Raw genomic sequence first — 18,251 nt, forward strand, 5'->3', positions numbered from 1 at the left:
CGGTGGCTCACACCTGTAATGCCAGCACTTTGGGAGGCTGAGGAGGGGAGATCATCTGAGGTCAGGAGTTCGACACCAGCCTGGCCAACATGGTGAAACCCCATTTCTACTAAAAATACAAAAAATTAGCCAGTGTGGTGGCATGCACCTGTAATCCCAGCTACTCAGGAGGCTGAGGCAGGAGAATCGCTTGAACCAGGGAGGCAGAGGTTGCAGTAAGCCAAGATCACACCAGTGCACTCCGGCTTGGGCAACAAGAGTGAAACTTTGTCTCAAAAAAAAAAAAAAAAAAAAAAAAATCCAGGTGTGAAATAGGAGGAGATTGGAAATAAGGGACATAAAGGAGTTCTATGAAGTCTGAAGAAAGGTTTTTAGGAGGAAAAAAAAATCTAAGCATCATTTATGTCAGATAAGGCTATGTCTGAGGGATATAGTTTAATCTGGTTTATAATTTTTATTTTTAAATTTCCTTTGGTCACAGCTTATGTTAGAAGAGAAATGTTGTCCTCTACTGCTAAAGATCTGTCCCCTCAGGGCACAGCATGCCAAAGGTCAACAGAGCCAGCAATAGCAGTACATTCATGAGAAGGATATACTCGCCTGCTTCTGGATCTGCAGGAATTCTCCACATGTACAGGTTGAAGTCATCAGAGCCTGAAAGGATATACTGTTGGAACAAAAAATATACAGATAACATTATATATTATAATATAGAATAAATACAATATATAATATAACAATAAACATATTAATTTTTTTTTTGAGATGGAGTCTTGCTCTGTTGTCCAGGCTGGAATACAGTGGTGCAATCTCAGCTCACTGCAACCTCCGACTCCTGGGCTCAAGTGATTCTCCTGCCTCAACCTCCCAAGTCGCTGGGCCTACAGGCACACGCCACCACACCCACCTAATTTTTTGTATTTTTCAGTAAAGATGGGGTTTCACCACGTTGGCCAGGCTCGTCTCAAACTCCTGAACTCAGGTGATCCGCTGGCCTTGGCCTCCCAAAGTGCTGGGATTACAGGTGTGAGTCACCACAACCGGCCTAAACATACTGATTTTTAATATATCTATCTGTACAGAGATTTCCTTTAAATAAACAAGACAAATGGGCATATATTTATAAGGCACCACACAGCAAACATCCTATTAAAAATACCTGCAAATCAAAAGGCATGTTAGCTAAAACTCAGCAACAACAACAACAAAAAATGACCTAATTCAAAAAGGGGCAAATTAGACAGCTCTCCAAAGAAATATACAAATGGCTAGTAAGTACATGAAAAGATGCTCAACATCACTAATAATTAGAAAAATGCAAATCAAAACCACAATGAAATACTATTTCACACCTATTAGGATGACTATTACCAAAAAAAAAAAAATGACAAGTATTGGCAAGGATGTGGAGAAAGTGGGAACCCTTGTGCATTGCTGGTGGGAATGACTAACGAAGGGTGCAGCTACTGTGTGAAAACAATATGGCAATTCTTCAACAAGTTAAACGTAGAACTACCATATGATGCAGCAATTACAATCCTAGGTATATATCCAAGAATTGAAAGCAGGGACTCTAAGAGATATCTGCATACCCATTTTCATAGCAGCATTATTCACAATAGCCAAAAGGTGGAAACAACCCAAGGGTCTACCGACAGATGAATGGATAAACAAAATGTGGTAATACATACAATGGAATATTATTCAGCCTTTAAAATTAAGGAAATTCTGACACATGCTACAACATGGATAAACCATGACATTATACTAAATGAAATAAGGCAGAAACAAAAAGACAGACATTGTATGACTCCATTTATATGAGGCACTTAGAGTAATAAAATTCACAGAAACAGCAAGTGGTTGCCAGGAGCTGAGAGGAGGGAGAATGAAGAGTTAGCGTTTGTTGGGGAGTTTCAGTCTGGGATGATGAAGAAGTTCTGAAGGTAGACAGTGGTGATGGCTGCACAGCAATGTGATTGTACTTAATGCCATGAACTGTGTATTTTTAAATGGTTAAAATGGTAAATCTCATGTTATGTATATTTTACCACAATTAAAAAAAATTTTAATACAGAATGTAAAAACTAGGAACTTCCCAGAGATCTTTTATGTAAGGCCAAGTATCCTGAACTTCCTTACTGCCAGCTGATATCTTTGAGCAGGAAGCCATCACTAACATAGCCATGAATTAGTGCCTGGGCATAAGCAGTGGTCTTTTATGTGGCAGCTCCAAACTGCTTGATCTCAAAAAGGACACTGTGCCAGATCTACTCTAATGTGAACTCATAAAAGCATTGTCTAACATTGTCTAACAGCAACCAGAGAGTAATTTTGAGAGTTCATTTATTTCCAACAATTAACGTAAGTGTTTTACTTTAAGGTGAGGTCAGCATTACTTCTTCCTGTCTTTTGCCCCCATCTGCTCATTTCCCTGAAAAAGAAAGGCCTACTGTTTTCCTTTTGTGTGTGTGTATGTGACAGCGTCTTGCTGTGTTGCCCATGCTAGAGTGCAGTGGCACGATCATTACTCACTGCAGTCTCGACCTCCTGGGCTCAAGTGATCCTCCTGCCTCAGCCTCCCCAGGAGATGGATCACAGGCATGCACCACGACACATAGCTTATTTATTTATTTATTTATTTATTTATTTATGAGACAGGGTCTTGCTCTGTCACCCAGGCTGGAGTGCAGTGGCACAATCATTGCTCACTGCAGCCTCGACCTCCTGGGCTCAAATGATCGTCTTGCCTTAGCCTCCCAAGTAGCTGGGACTACAGGCAGGCACCACCATACCCAGCTAATTTTTTATAGAGACAGGGGTCTCACTTCCATTGCCCAGGCTGGTCTCAAACTTCTGGGCTCAAGTGATCCTCCTGCCTCAGCCTCCCAATGTGTTGGGATTATAGGAATAGGCTACATGCCTAGCCAGGTCTAGAGTTTTCTAAAGAAAATGTCATACTTGAAAATGACATCGAATATCCCTAAAAAGTGTAAGTCCAACATACACACAACCTCCTGCCTAACATAAATTACTAAATACTGTGCAATCATTTAAAATCAATTTCCTAGCCTTCAAAACACTTGTAGGAACATGAAAAAAAAGGCAAAGACAGGTAGGTTTAAAGATGAAGAAAATGCTATCTATAGGGATTAGGTAATCAGGGCACAGTGGAAAAAGCAGTGGGCTCAGTTTCTTTATCTGCAAAATGAGAGAACTGGACTGGTGGCTCTGTGAGGCTCATTTAATTCTAAGATTCTATGATTACACTGTGAAGGAATGTTGGAGGCTGGATTAGACCTGAAAAGTCCCTAAGCTGCCAGCCCAAGTGATTTGATAAGTCACTCCACAAACATGCTCAAGACAAGGAAACTCATAAGGCCAGTCTTGTTAAACTTTAATTTAAAAGTTTCCTAAACTACAACAACAACAAAGAAAAAACAACATGATTTTAAAAATGGGCCAAGGACTTGAACAGACATTTCTCCAAAGAAGTAGAACATGGCCATATACAAATGGCCAATAAGCACATGAAAAGATGTTCAACATCACTGATCATTAGGGAAATGCAAATCAAAACAATGAGATACCACCTCATACCCATTAGAATGGTTACTATGAAAAATAAAACAAAGACCCAGAAAATAGTTCCCCCCAAAATTAAAGATAGAATTATCATATGATCCAGCAATTCCAATTCTGGGTATATATCCAAAAGTACTGAAAACAAGATTAGAGATACTTGCAACCTATGTTCATAACAGCACTGTTTATAATGGCCAAGAGGTGGAATCAATCCCCTATGTGTCCATCAACATCATTCAGCCTTAACAAGGAAGGAAATTCTGACACATGCTACAACAAGGATCAACTCTGAGGACATCACATCATGCTAACTGAAATAAGCCAGTCACAAAAAGACAAATACTGTATGATCCTACTAGAGTAGTCACGAAAATTCAGACACAAAGTAGAATGGTGGTTGCCAGGGCCTAGTGGGAGGGGAAATGGGGAGTTGATGTTTAGTGGGCACAGAGTTTCAGTTTGAGACGAAGAAGAAGTTCTAGAGATGGATGGTGGTGATGGTTACACAACAATGTAAATGTACATATATATTTAATGTACACTGTTTTTTTTTTGAGACAGAGTTTCTGCCGCCCAGGTTGGAGTGCAGTGGTGCAATCTCGGCTCACTGCAACCTCCACCTCCGGGACTCAGGCAATTTTCACGCCTCAGCCTCCCCAGCAGCTGGGACTACAGGTGGGCATCACCATTTCCTGTTACCTGTTACACGTTTAAAAGAGGCTATGAACTTCATGTGGAATTCCTGCTACCCTGCCCCCCATACCACTGCAAACTAAACAAACAAAAAATAATATTTAAAAAGAGTGAGCCCAGTGGGCTTATCAGGGGTTTTACTATTTCATCGTGAAGCATCAGTGCTTTCCTATTTGTTCGGCTGTTCATCAGGGCAAAGCCATGAGAAGGGAAAACGGGATTCCCAGACAGAATGCTGACTCAGAAGACTGCCTTAGAAGGAAGAAAACTCTCCCAGAGTTAAGGCCTGTTGGGTTTAATATGACAGCTCCTAAAATACGCAGAAAATGCATAGAATGTACAGGCTTCCTCTTAGGGATAAAGGCAACTCCTGACCTCTCTTCCTCTTGGAACTGTTCTTCCACCCACCACAAAAGAACAGCTCAGGATGATTTTTAGGGAGGGCGTCTTGCCTCGCTGCCGTCTAGTGAGGGCATTTAAGTGTTCACACACTCTGGAATCACAACTCTGTCCTGCAGAATTCATTATGGCATTTCACGGTTGTCTGCTGGATGCCTTCTAGCATTAAAAGTTGGCTGCCTGGGGGTACTGCTGACTATAAGGACGGAAATAAAAGTGAGGTCATTCCTTTATTCATTAAACAAATATTTATTGAATGTCTAATATGTGTTAGGCATTGTTCCAGGGAAGGGAAGGCAGAGTTGATCAAAAGAGACCCTGTTCCTGTCCCATGAAGCTTACATGCTATTAATGGGAAGGGGAAAATATTATAGACATACATAATGTGGGTAAAGCAAAAAAAAGTTAAACAAAAAAATACATATATATATAATGTGTCCAGTGGTAACAAATATTACAGAGGAAAATTAAACAGCAGGTTAACGCATACAGGGAGTGCTGGGGGTTGGGGTGTTCGTTTCCGTTTTACAGAGGGTGGCCACAGAAGGCCTCTTTGATAAAATGGTATTTTGAATAGAGCCCTGAAGGAAATGAGGGAGCAAGTTATGCGGATATCTGGGAGAAGAGTATTCCAGGAGAGCAGACAGAGTTCTGGCTATTTTAAAATATAAAGTAGCTATTAAGAGCTCTTTTGTCTTTTTTTTTAAGCTTTGTGGAAATAAAGACTATTTCAAGTGAGCTGAGTACAGAGATACATTTACTATCATAAGAGCAGCTAGAAAGATTCCTGTCTTCTAAAGCTATGTTGAAAGGGTCATCCCCTCCTGGACTCGGACTGGTTGGGGCCACTGAGTGGGGCCCTGCTGATGGTTAGTGCTTAAGAGGACCACCAGGACACTGCAGGTCTAGGCGGGCCATCTTACAAATATTTGCTGTGGGATACAAGGAAATATAAGCAAGAAAACAAAGACCAAACAGTGCCAGTGGCACTGTTTCACTACCAAAGGAAACAAACCCAAAGTACTTCATTGTATTAAAACTTAAGAAACACAGTAATTATTTCAATTAACCAGAAAACTGAACTTCACCTCAAGTGGTGAAATTGGAGGCACAGGTTTTTCTCTCTGTCTTTTCTTTTTTTATCTTGATGATCTAATTTCAAATAGTACCTGCTCATTCTCATCCAGGAAATCTGGTGTTTGGGGTCTGAAGCTGACCTGGAGTAAAATGCTTCTGGCCTAGATAACAGAAAGGCTCAACAGCAGATACTCCTACAAAAATAGGCAAGCTACAGAAACATAGTAGAAAAATTGGTTACCCAAAATTCCTATGTTTCATATTTTTTATTCCCTTTTATGATGTATGACTTCACAACCAACATTCATATTTAATACACTACTGTGAAAAAAACTAAAAATTACTATTCAACTTTAGAAAGGCAAAAACTAAATAAGGTGATATGAAGTTTGTGGCCAAATGGGGACATGAATATGAAAAATTCATTGCCTTCTCTAAGTTATTTTTTTTTAACGTCATTCTAAACATGACGAGGGGGAAACCACAAATTAAAAACTCACTTCATGTTCTGCTTTTGTACTAAAAAAAGGCAATAACAAATGTAAGAGCAAAAAATATATAATAAGATTTAAAAGAATATAAGAAAAAAATGAAAAACAAAAAAATGAAACTCACTTCGCACAGCCTTTTTTTATCTTATACTCTATTGAGAAGAACAGGGCGGGGCTCCAAGAGGAAGAAAGAATGTTTTAAATACTTCATTATCTAGGCAATAAAGTCCCCATTTCCCAAAACACCCTGAGTTGAGGGGGAGGTAGGAGATCCATAGACTACAATTAGATCAGAGTGGAAGATATATTTAATTTTTGTTTGGTTTTGTGGGAAATTTCAATGCTAAAATGAACATGAGTTGTGTGGATACACATTATCCATAATCTTTCCCAGCTGGCCACAAAGGTTAAAAGTTGGCCACATTCTGATTCACCTCACTTTTCATTCATTCTGTGGTCCAAGAGGGCAAGCTATTTACTGATCTGAATGTTTACTGATCTAGACATTTTAAGTAGGGTTAACCTGAGGTCAGCACATGGTGGTGTTTCATCCAATCCACTGTCAGTGTGGAGATACTAATTTGCTCGAGCATAGGAAGAGATCAACAACTCTTTCAATAGATTTCAGGAAGGAACCACCATCATGACCACCACCAAGAACAACATTGAAAAGATTACTGACTGGTATTTGTCACTGTCTCACTGACCCAAATGTCCTCTGTCAATCCATTGACCTTTATAGAAAATGTGTGTGTGTGTATTTGTGTGTATATGTGTGTTTGTGGTGCATGCTTACACAGGATTTGATCTTCTCCAACATCTGTTAATGAAGAAGGAAACATATCAATCAGTTACTATTCACTGAGTACTGATCAACTTACCCAGTTCTCTCCAAAGGCTCCTTCCATAGTAATTGATTAATGATTCTCCAGTAAATGGCATGCCTGTCTAATTAGCTGTATTGACTAGGACAGAAAAACCAGATGGCTCGCTAGCCTGATCAGTTAACAGCAGAGAGACTGCTATTTAAATTTAAATCAAACACAGCTCTTATTTTCCCCTGACCTTCTGTCAGAAGGGGAAAAACAATGTGATTGGAAACTTTGTGATATGCTCTCTAGATGACTATTTCCAGAAAAAGGTTTGCTAATTGGCATGTAATACACCTTTGATCATACTATTTATAACCAGTGCTTGCCACAAATACCAACCAAAGCAATCAGAGCAAATTTTCTTTGGAAATGGGCAAAGCCGTAGATTTATTTTATTTGTGGTAAGAGAAATTTCATTGCCTCCCAATAAAAGCATACAAATATGCATACTCATAAGATTAACACTATTTTTGCAAGTGAAGTTACATTATTCTTGCTTCTTTGAGCCATTTGCCATTTCAGCTCCATTAGGCTTCTGGAATCTTTCAGTTTATTAAAATAACTAACCTTCATGGGTTCTGTGCAGAAAAAATTCTATTAATAAAGGAATATTCCATAAAGGCAGCCAATAACAGTCAAATAATCAGCAGAAAAGGAAAAAAGTGCTGTAAATTACCAACAGCTGGTTATAACAAAGTGGCCAGCGTTACTTAAAGATGAATCTTTATTTAGCAAACCATTTTGGAAACCTGAGCAAGATGAGGGGCCATTAACAATTAGCCCCCCTCCATGGGCTTCAGTTTTTGTATGTGAGGACTGGGGAGTGAGGAGATGATAGCACTCACTTCAGTCCATATATGAGTATTTATATTCTTCATTCAAGCAAAGGTGTTCCAGCATTCTGAGGAAGTAACATTATTTTTTCTCCAAAGCCACCTCAAAAAGAGGCAAAGCTCTTCTACTAAAAGTAAAATTTCTAAGGAGGAGGATGAGACAGGTTATACTCTGTTCCCCTTCATTAACATCTACCAGGGATTTCCTAGTGGGGCCCAGACTCTTAGCCAGGAGCCATGCATTAAAGAACTGCCATGTCCTGTCACCAGATCACATCAATTCCACTTGTTCCTAAGCAGAATCCAGGTCACCTTGTGTTCCTTTACAGCTGAACGATTATAAACCAGACCATACCTAGCAGGCCTCACATACTCGAAAACCTTTTAAGCTTTTAAGTTCTAAAATTGCATCAGTAAACAGACTAAAAGACAACATAATCCAAAGGTAAAATCTTAATCCAGGATTGGTAATACCTGAGCCTCTAGGTCTCAAGAGTTCCATAAACACTTTATTATTATATGGAAAACAATGTAGATGTGTACATTTTTCTGAGATGACTGTTTCTAGCTTTTAGAGCTTCAAAAACATCCAGGATTCAAAAAGAGTTATAAATGGCTGATTTAATAAAGTTATATTCCGGAACTGAGTAGCTGTACTGTGTGGCACCGTGGTCTAGACACTACTTGGACAGGATGTCTCACCTGCTGATGAAACTCCTACACAAGAAGATCAAGAAGTGGAACCTCAAATTGTGGCAGCGGAACCTAAAGTTGCAGGGGGCCTCAAATCTGATCCTGTCCGAAACTCAAAATAGAGATGTGTCTGAAGAAACAATGGGAGGTGGAAAGGTTAAAAAATCAAAACATTCTATGAATGTGAGCTTATCAGATGCTCAAAATGGAAACGTGTCTCAAGAAGCAGTGGAAAATATAAAAGTTAAAAAATCTCCCCAGAAATCCACTGTATTAACCAATGGAGATGCAGCAATGCAGTCTCCTAATTCAGAATCAAAAAAGAAAAAGAGAAAAATGGTGAATGATGCTGAGTCTGATACAAAAAAAGCAAAAACTGAAAACAAAAGGGAATCTGAAGAAGAAAGTGCCAAGACTCCTGAAGAAACAGAAAATAATGTTAAGAAGCCAGATGATGAAGATGACAGTGAGGTGCCCAGCCTGCCCCTGGGACTGACAGGAGCTTTTGAGGATATTTCATTTGCTTCTTATGTAATCTTGTCAATGAAAACACTCTGAAGGCAATAAAAGAAATGGGTTTTACAAACATGACTGAAATTCAGCATAAAAGTATCAGACCACCTTTGGAAGGCAGGGATCTTCTTGCAGCTACAAAAACCGTCAGTGGTAAAACCCTGGCTTTTCTCATCCCTGCAGTTGAACTCATTGTTAAGTTAAATTTCATGCCCAGGAATGGAACGGGCGTCCTTATTCTCTCACCTACTAGAGAACTAGCCATGCAAACTTTTGGTGTTCTTAAGGAGCTAATGTCTCACCACATGCATACCTATGGGTTAATAATGGGTGGCAGTAATAGATCTGCTGAAGCACAGAAACTTGCTAATGGGATCAACATCATTGTGGTCACACCAGGCTGTCTGCTGGACCATATGCAGAATATCCCACAGTTTATGTGTAAAAATCTGCAGTGTCTGGTTATCAATGAAGCTGATCGTATCTTGGATGTTGAGTTTGAAGAGGAATTAAAACAAATTATTAAACTTTTGCCAACACGTAGACAGACGATGCTCTTTTCTGCCATCCAAACTTGAAAAGTTGAAGGCCTGGCAAGGATTTCTCTGAAAAAGGAGCCACTGTATGTTGGTGTTGATGATGATAAAGCTAATGCAACAGTGGATGGTCTTGAGCAGGGGTATGTTGTTTGTCCTTCTGAAAAGAGATTCCTTCTACTCTTTACATTCCTTAAGAAGAACCAAAAAAAGAAGCTTATGGCCTTCTTTTCATCTTGTATGTCCGTGAAATACCACTATGAGTTGCTGAACTACATTGATTTGCCCGTCTTGGCCATTCATGGAAAGCAAAAGCAAAATAAGCATACAACCACATTCTTCCAGTTCTGCAATGCAGATTCAGGAACACTATTGTGTACAGATGTGGCAGCAAGAGAACTGGACATTACTGAAGTCGACTAGATTGTTCAGTATGACCCTCCGGATGACCCTAAGGAATAATATTCATCGTGTGGGCAGAACAGCCAGAGACCTAAATGGGAGAGGGCATGCCTTGCTCATTTTGCACCCAGAAGAATTGGGTTTTCTTCACTACTTGAAATGATCCAAGGTTCCATTAAGGGAATTTGACTTTTCCTGGTCTTAAATTTCTGACATTCATTCTCAGCTTGAGAAATTGATTCAAAAGAACTACTTTTTTCATAAGTCAGCTCAGGAAGCATATAAATCATACATACAAGCCTACGATTCCCATTCTCTGAAACAGATCTTTAATGTTTAATAACTTAAATTTGCCTCAAGTTGCTGTCATTGGTTTCAAGGTGCCTCCCTTTGTTGATCTGAACGTCAACAGCAATGAAGGCAAGCAGAAAAAGCGAGTAGGCAGTGGTGAATTTGGCTACCAGAAAACCAAGAAAGTTGAGAAGTCCAAAATCTTTAAACATATTAGCAAGCAAACATCCAACAGCAGGCAGTTCTCTCACTGAAGACATGCCTTTCTTTCATCTTGAATAACTTTGTCCTAAAATGATTCTTTTCCTCCCTTGATTTAACAGGATTTTTGTAGCCTTTAGAATTTGGACTTTATCTAACAAGAGTATAAATTGAATTCGGTTGCAAGCACTGAACACTGTTACTTCTATCAAGTCTCTCTTTTATTTTTGGGATATAAAACAGGGTTTAATTTTCTTGGTTGCCCAAGGGCAGAGTAAGGAATATCTGATCTTTCTTGTGATGATATAATATTTTAATTTTAAATATCCCTCCCACATACACACAAATGTATGTTACTGTTTTAATTATTTTTGTACCTTTAAAAAAAAAGTTATATTCCCTCTACCTTCTCTTCACAAAACAGAAAGTCTGCCCCCTTCCTCAAAAAAAAACATTCACGCTCTAAAAAAGACATACAAGGAATTCCTCTGCTACAACATTCTGTGTTCAGTTCTTCCTCACCAGACCATATCATTGCTTGATCTCTATAACACAGTGGGCAGCATGCCTATGAGCAAGAAGGTACAGTCATAAACAAGAAACTGAGTCTAGTCCTGGTTTTGCTAACAATTCGATTTGCTGTTTCACACTACTGTTGGCCTCAGTTTCACGTGAGGATAAAACCTGTCCAATTGCACCCAAAGGTTGCTGGGAGCATTAAAATATAATAGTGGGCTGGGCATTGTGGTTCATGCCTGTAATCCCAGCACTTTGGGAGGCTGAGGCGGGTGGATCACTTGAGGTCAGGAGTTCGAGACCAGCCTGGCCAACATGGCAAAACCCTGTCTCTACTAAAAACACAAAAAATTAGCCGGGCGTGGTGGCGCGTGCCTATAATTCCAGCTACTCCAGAGGCTGAGGCACGAGAATTGCTTGAACCTGCGAGGCGCAGGTTGCAGTGAGCCTAGATGGAGCCACTGCACTCCGGCCTGGGTGACAGAGCAAGACTCCGTCTAAAAACAAACAAACAAACAACGACAGCAAAAAAACATAATAGTGGACATGAAAGTGCTTTACAAGTTAAAGGGCTAAAAATATGTAAGATATAAATGGCAAGGAGATGAAAAAAAAAAGAGTAGCCTAAAATCACAACAAATCAAAGGATGGAAACCAACGGTTGAATTTCCCCCATTAAAAGTATATCTTTATCTCAGATAAAGGAGAACATATGGCATGCCAGGCCCCAAAGTGGGCTTAATCAGGGGTGCATGGAGTTATTTAAAAAAAAAAAAAAAAAGCAAAGTTATAACTTTAGAGGGCCTCTCTGGCCTAGAGAGTACTTACTGGTGCATTCCACACCTCGGCTATACCCATATAGTATCAACACAGAGAGGTTGAGTGGTGATGTAATGTCTGAGGGAGGCCATTTATCCAAGGCCGTTTTGTTGGATTCATAGGGTGCAAGTCAGCTCTTTCCTCCAGGGAATGGGACAGGATGATTTTATGATCACAATTTTTGGGGCCTTGCCATCTATCAAGTTCAAAAAACCAGTATAAGAGATCTCAGTGCTCAGGAACTCCAGTGCTCAGCCTTTTCAAGAAAATCTTATACTTTCTCCTTTTGTGTACATCCTACTTTCAGCAAGATGTAGGGACTATTAGACCAGGCATCATATGAGACTAAAGCAAGAAATACTTTAAATGATTAGACTATCCAGTTCCAGGCAAACATGCTTGCTAGACTGAAAGACTTGCTTACCAGAAGCCTGAGCCATTCTATTGGACTCACAATCTAGGACAAGAGCCATTTAAGGAATTGTGAAAGAGAAGGAACAAGAGCCAAGTGCTGTCTTATATGTGCATGCCAGAAAAGCCAGCAGGTAGAATACTGGCATTCTTTTTTAACCCTATTAAGAGACTGGCTCACTGAGTATGTAGCGAAGTGTGTGAAGCTTAGAAGACAGAATGTACCCAGTCAGGCCTCAAGGAGAAAATAAAACAAAAATCCAAGTAGGAAGTGAAAGCAAGAAGAACCTTTGGGCTCAGGCAGCCTCCAAGAAAAGGAATGCTGTTTTACTGCCCGAGTCCGCACTATATTGCAAGACTAGAAGGTAGGCTTGCTTTAAAAAAAAAAAAAAAGGAAAAAAGTGTAAGCCTTTAGTTAAGGCTAATTGCTTCTGTTGATACCCAGCCAACCTGATGCCACTTTTGTCACCTGATCTGATGCTAGAAGTTATCAAACTTGAATAATTATAATACACTAGAAAGAAACAAACTATGTATTTGTAGCCAAAAGTGGGGAAGACAGATTGTATACAGGGCTTTGAGTGCAAATCTCAAAGAGCGTACCATCTGGCAATGTTATGTGAATGTATCTATCACAGCATCAGGCATACAGTAAATGCTCAGTAAATATATGCTCTCTTATTTTAAAAGATAGAGCGAGGAAAAAGACATGAAGTTAGGAAGCCTTCAGTAGGAAGCAAGAAAAAGGAACTTGTCTCCATGAGTTAGTGACAGACCATGGCACTAAACATGAGAAAAAACATCTTGCTGAATGAAGCACAGAGGTTTCAAACTGGTGGATCTAGAGCAGCATAGGTGTGGTGCACAGATTTGTTTCATCTATACAATAAAGTATGAATTTGTTGTAATATTTTAAAACCAAGAGACCTTACATAAAAATCTTCATTTCTGTCCTCTCTTGAAAAAAATCGGAGGCCCTGACAATAACGGGCTAAAGCTGTATAGAAGCTGACCCATTTAGATGGGATGTGGGCTCTCCACAATCCCCACCACTCCTTAATGTTTACTCCCAGCCCAATCCACTTATTTTTGCTGCCTGTCTTGCTCCTGTCCGCAACAAGTTGTGATCATTTGTACAGTGAAAAGGGGTCTCTATTGAGAGCGCAAAAATCTGGGTTCTAGCCCTGGTTTGCCTACAAACTTGTATGTGTTGTGACTTGTGACCTCTCTGAGACTCAGTTTACTCAACTGTAAAAGAAAAGATTTGTATAAAATGATCTCTAATAGCTCTATAATTAGAATTCATCCACAGTGGTGGCAATGAGCATGAGGGAGACACAAAGGAGGCTCAGATATTTCACACTTTATTCCCCAAGTATAATTTCTTGAAACGTTAATTTTATCTTGAGGCTAATGAATTACCTAGTGAACCTAGGATAGTTTAAAAAGAAGTACACATACTCTGAACAATACCTGGGTCCATCTGTACGGACTGAATAATCTCATAATTAAAAGCCAGATGACTGTCTCAGATAAATAGGATCTCTTACTGCTTTTCTTATCCATGTTCACTCCTATTATGGAAATTCTCAGATTCCTGTCTGGGATGGTTACCCAGTCTATGACTAAATGAAGAGTTCCAGAACACAGAGCCTCAGGCTGTGGGTGTTCTCAGAGCATACAGGAATGAGGTCAAATATAAAGCCCAATATAAGGAAAAGGCAGGCTTTGGAAACTAAAAGCAGAAAAAAAGATTCTGTCTAACTCATCAAAGAATATACATGTCAGTCCTGCAGGTCACACTGTAACTGTGACAATTGCTGCCTTATCCTTGAGTATGGAAAGTCAGAGCCTATAAATCACCTTTGAGACTTGTTCTAGGACTGGGACAGTAAGTCTGACCTCTTGTGCAACACTTAAAAAAAACTATAAGTTCAGTAGATTAGTTCCACTATAAATCCATTATTTAATTCATCCTCCTAATTGGATGAATTATTTAATTCATCCATCCTTCCAGGCCTCTGCAAGTTGAACAGGAAAAATCATACTTATCAATCCTGATTTACACTTAGAGAAGACTTAGGCCCCCAAAGCTAAATACCACACACTGACCAAAGTACTCAAGATTTACTTCAACAAATTTATTGTGTTCTCACTGTGTGCCAGGATTTGGAGACAAGACAATGATGAATTAGCTACATTTCTTAGTCCCTAAGGAGTCAACAAAAAAGCCAGACATAAATCTCTGTATTTTATATACCTCTAACTATTTCGGGAATATGAACAGACTTTTAAGACTTTAACTCTGTTAACTGACCCAAAGTTAGATTCAATGACTTTGTATCTTCTTTCAAGGAAAACCACTTACCCCAGCCAAAAAGAAGTCTTGTCTGTCAGAGAGAATAAAATACCTATAAAACTCTTCCCATAGGACAAGTCACAAATAATAAATTAGTCAAATCTAAACAGAGAAAAATCAAAAGCCATTCAATACTTCTATAATTATATATAAACCGAAAGTCAGAAACAGTAATATCTTTGATGTATATACCTAGAACTATCACAAAATACCTTCTGTGGCTCTGCCTATGACAACACCTGCCCCAATGCATCTGAGCAAAATGGGTAATTATAATCCAGATCACAGGTTCTCAACCAGGGGCAATCTTCCCCCCAGGGGACAATGTCTGGAGACATTTTTGGTTGCCTGGAGGATAACTTAGAATGATATTACCGGCATCTAGTAGGGAGAGGCTAGGGATACTGCTAACCATCTTATAATGCATAGGACAGCCCCACACAACAAAGAACTATCTAGCCAAAATGTTAACAATGATAAGGATGGGAAACCATGGTCTAGGTGCTTACATGTTGGCTAGAGGTCTTTGTTCTGGGTCGTCTAAGGTCCATGAAGATAGGCTTTGTTGCTAAATACAACCTTTCCCTCAGCCTCTGGTTTCTGGAAATAAAGCCTAATAAACTATTAATATCACCTTCACTGCATGCTCTATTATTCAACAAAACAAGAATTACATGCCTAAGAAGTTGATAAAAGATGGGAAATCAACAAAAGCAAGGAAAGAAGGAAAAAAGGAAGAGAGGGAGAGACTTGATTGTCATTTCCACAGCCAAAGCTAAATCAACCATTCTGCATATCTGTTCTATTGAGAGTCTGATCGCCTCTAGAAACTGTTTCTTCCCACCCAAGAAACAAATTCCCTGCAGTGCCATATAGGCATATACAAATTAAGTCATTCAGGTACTGTGGCCACCCCAAGGAGACATCACTGAGGCCACCTAGTGGTCTCCAGTATGGATCTCAGCTAAGTAGGCCCTAAGACTCCAACATGAGTATAAATTCTGAATTTTGATATATAGTCTGTATTTATAAGAGGGGAAATCTCTAGTTCAGAAAACTTAAAAGAACATTCTCATCTATCTACACGCAAGACAATTCAACAGGCATTTATTCCGCTCCTATTACATTTACTAATCCTTAAACTATGACATTAGGAAGCCTCTAGCAACCCCCATCTAGGGAGAAAAATTCTAGCTTTTACTTCAAAAAGCAAGGTCTTGCCAGTTTCTCACAGAAATTTTTCTTTTATGCCGCTTTTATATTTCTTTTGTGCCAAAAATAACTCTAAAGAGGTGGGGTACAGCATATAAGAATTGTAAGTCAAAATTTGACATAGTTGACCCAAAGATAAGAACACTAAACATTAGCAAGAGACTAAGGTTTTTCTTTTTCCCAATCTATATGTGAAGTAGTAATAAGATTTGTTGTGCTTGAGAATAAAAAATTCTATTTGTTTATTTGATCAATCTTTCCTTAGATTTGTCTTTCTTCTGATTTGTCTTTCCTCGGCTTGGTTACCCAGACCAGCCCAACTGGTCACTGACACTTCAGAACTTCTATGGCTAAGACAGAAAGGTGCAAGAAGGCCAAGTATATTCTTAAACTGCCAGCTTTAAGTCAACATCAGCATCTCCATTCCTAGTGAGACTGAGAAAAGGCTGGAAACTCACAGCTTGGGCTCTCCATTTCCAGTTGTGATGCTGGCAGTAAAAAGAAAAAGAGTCAGCATCTGGCTCCCTCTCAAACAAAGCTGCTTACCCCATTTCATCCAAGAAAAAGATGCCATCCCAAGAGGCCATTCAAGATACATGTCTCTTGGATGGTACTTAGGGTGTTTCATTCATCATTGTGTTTTATTGGTTTTTTTTTTTTTCAATGTCTCTCTCACCAGCAGGCTAATTTTCCATGGATTCCCTCTCCTTTCTTCTGAAATGGCACATTCTTAGAATCTTAAAATCTGTTCACAAACTTGGCAGAGCTAGGTGGCTCAGAACCATATTGTGGCCAGCCTTGGTTTATGGTGTGTGCCTTGTATATACCCACTGGCAGCCTTGACGAAAAAACTCACTATTATTAAGTCAGAACATCTCCAGGCACTCACTGTTTCCCCTTAATTGTTTCTACCTGACATAATGCTAATGAGAAATAAAGACCAGTATAGAAAGAACAATCAGAAAGAAAAGCATGAGTGTGAGATGCAGGAGGCAGACAGCACTTACCTGGTCACGATCTCCTGCAAAACAGCAGCTTTTCATGGTGCATGAGTTGAAGTAACCCTGATTGTCAAACTGAAACACAGGCAGGCGGGAATGGATGTCATAGAGCACAGGGGGCAGGCGTCGCCTCAGGGCCAGGAGCTGGGTCCCGTTGCTGTTGAATCGTACACTCATGGCACTTTGGAGGGACAGGTTTCCACCATAGCGCAGGAGAGAACTGGAAGGCACAAGGCACAGGAATCAGGCATGAGATAGGCTAGACAAGAGTCTGAAAAACACATGTCTTCCTAGGACCTCCTGTCAAGCTTGTATAGCTGAACTTCAGCAAAAGGATATTTCTGTGCAGTGGCTAGAATAATGAGGGTAGCAACGCTTCCTTGGTTACTTTAAAACAAGTTACTTCAATTGTCAGTTCTCTTTCTCAGTCTCTAAAAGATGAATTACCAGTAAAGTTACAAGAAAAGGATAACAAAAACATCTTGAAAGAAGAGACATATTAAAATAATGATTTTGTTTACCCAAGCTAACTGCACAACCAAAAACATACTCGTCAAGACCCTGAGAAGTGGGTTGTATCCACTCTAACTGGGTAGTCATGGACAGTGTTTAAGCAATATATTCATCCTTCATATTAGAGATACAAGAACCATCAGTAAAAACAATAGGCTGGGTGCAGTGGTTCCTGCCTTTAATCCCAGCACTTTGGGAGTCTGAGGCAGGAGGATCACTTGAGCCCAAGAGTTTGAGACCAGCCCTGGCAACATAATGAGACTTTGTCTCTACAAAAAAATAAAAAAATTAGCCAGGCATGGTGGCATGTGCCTGTAGTCCCAGCTGCTCAAGAGACTGAGGAGGGAGCGCCACTTGAGCCTAGGGGGTTGAAGCTGCAGTGAGCCATGGTCACGCCACTGCACTCCAGCCTGGGTGAGAGAACAAGACTCCATGTAAAAAAAATGAACAATAGAAACTTGTTTATAATGGATAATTTGTCAATCATAATCATTTTATTACTTAATTTTGAATTTTTAATCTGTTCACAAATAATTTTTATATTCTATGTAGCATGATTAGATAATAAGTATTAAAGATAATTCTTAAATTTAAATGCAGAGCAAGTAGCGCAACAATTAGAAAAGGAAAATGACTTGTTTTCCTTTATAATTCCCCACAAGTTTATATGTAGCTTTAAAATATACTTTGGTTAATACATAGAACTTCATTTATCTAGTTTCACTAAAGAGTACTATGTTCTGGTTCACCTAATATTCTTCTGCAGTTTCGTAAGATTCACATTTTTAAAAAAGTTTCACACAGTATGGTTCTAAATAATTTCTTCTGATGACT

At 39.4% G+C, this 18,251-nt stretch overlaps 1 protein-coding gene and 1 pseudogene across 7 annotated transcripts in view; one reads left to right on the forward strand and one right to left on the reverse strand.

Moving 5' to 3' along the window:
* DCAF5 (DDB1 and CUL4 associated factor 5) overlaps positions 1-18,251 on the reverse strand; it is a 100,795-nt gene that overhangs the window by 22,293 nt on the left and 60,251 nt on the right. For 6 of the 7 annotated variants that reach the window (XM_009249193.4, XM_009249192.4, XM_009249196.4 and 3 more), the window contains 2 exon segments: positions 16,911-17,124; positions 601-667 (listed from right to left, as the gene is read on the reverse strand). In XM_009249193.4, the coding sequence (XP_009247468.3) occupies positions 601-667; positions 16,911-17,124 (281 nt within the window). 7 annotated transcript variants of the gene reach the window in all.
* On the forward strand, positions 8,644-10,677 carry LOC100454240 (ATP-dependent RNA helicase DDX18-like; annotated as a pseudogene).

Source organism: Pongo abelii, chromosome 15, assembly GCF_028885655.2.
Source record: "Pongo abelii isolate AG06213 chromosome 15, NHGRI_mPonAbe1-v2.0_pri, whole genome shotgun sequence".
NCBI lineage: Eukaryota > Metazoa > Chordata > Mammalia > Primates > Hominidae > Pongo > Pongo abelii.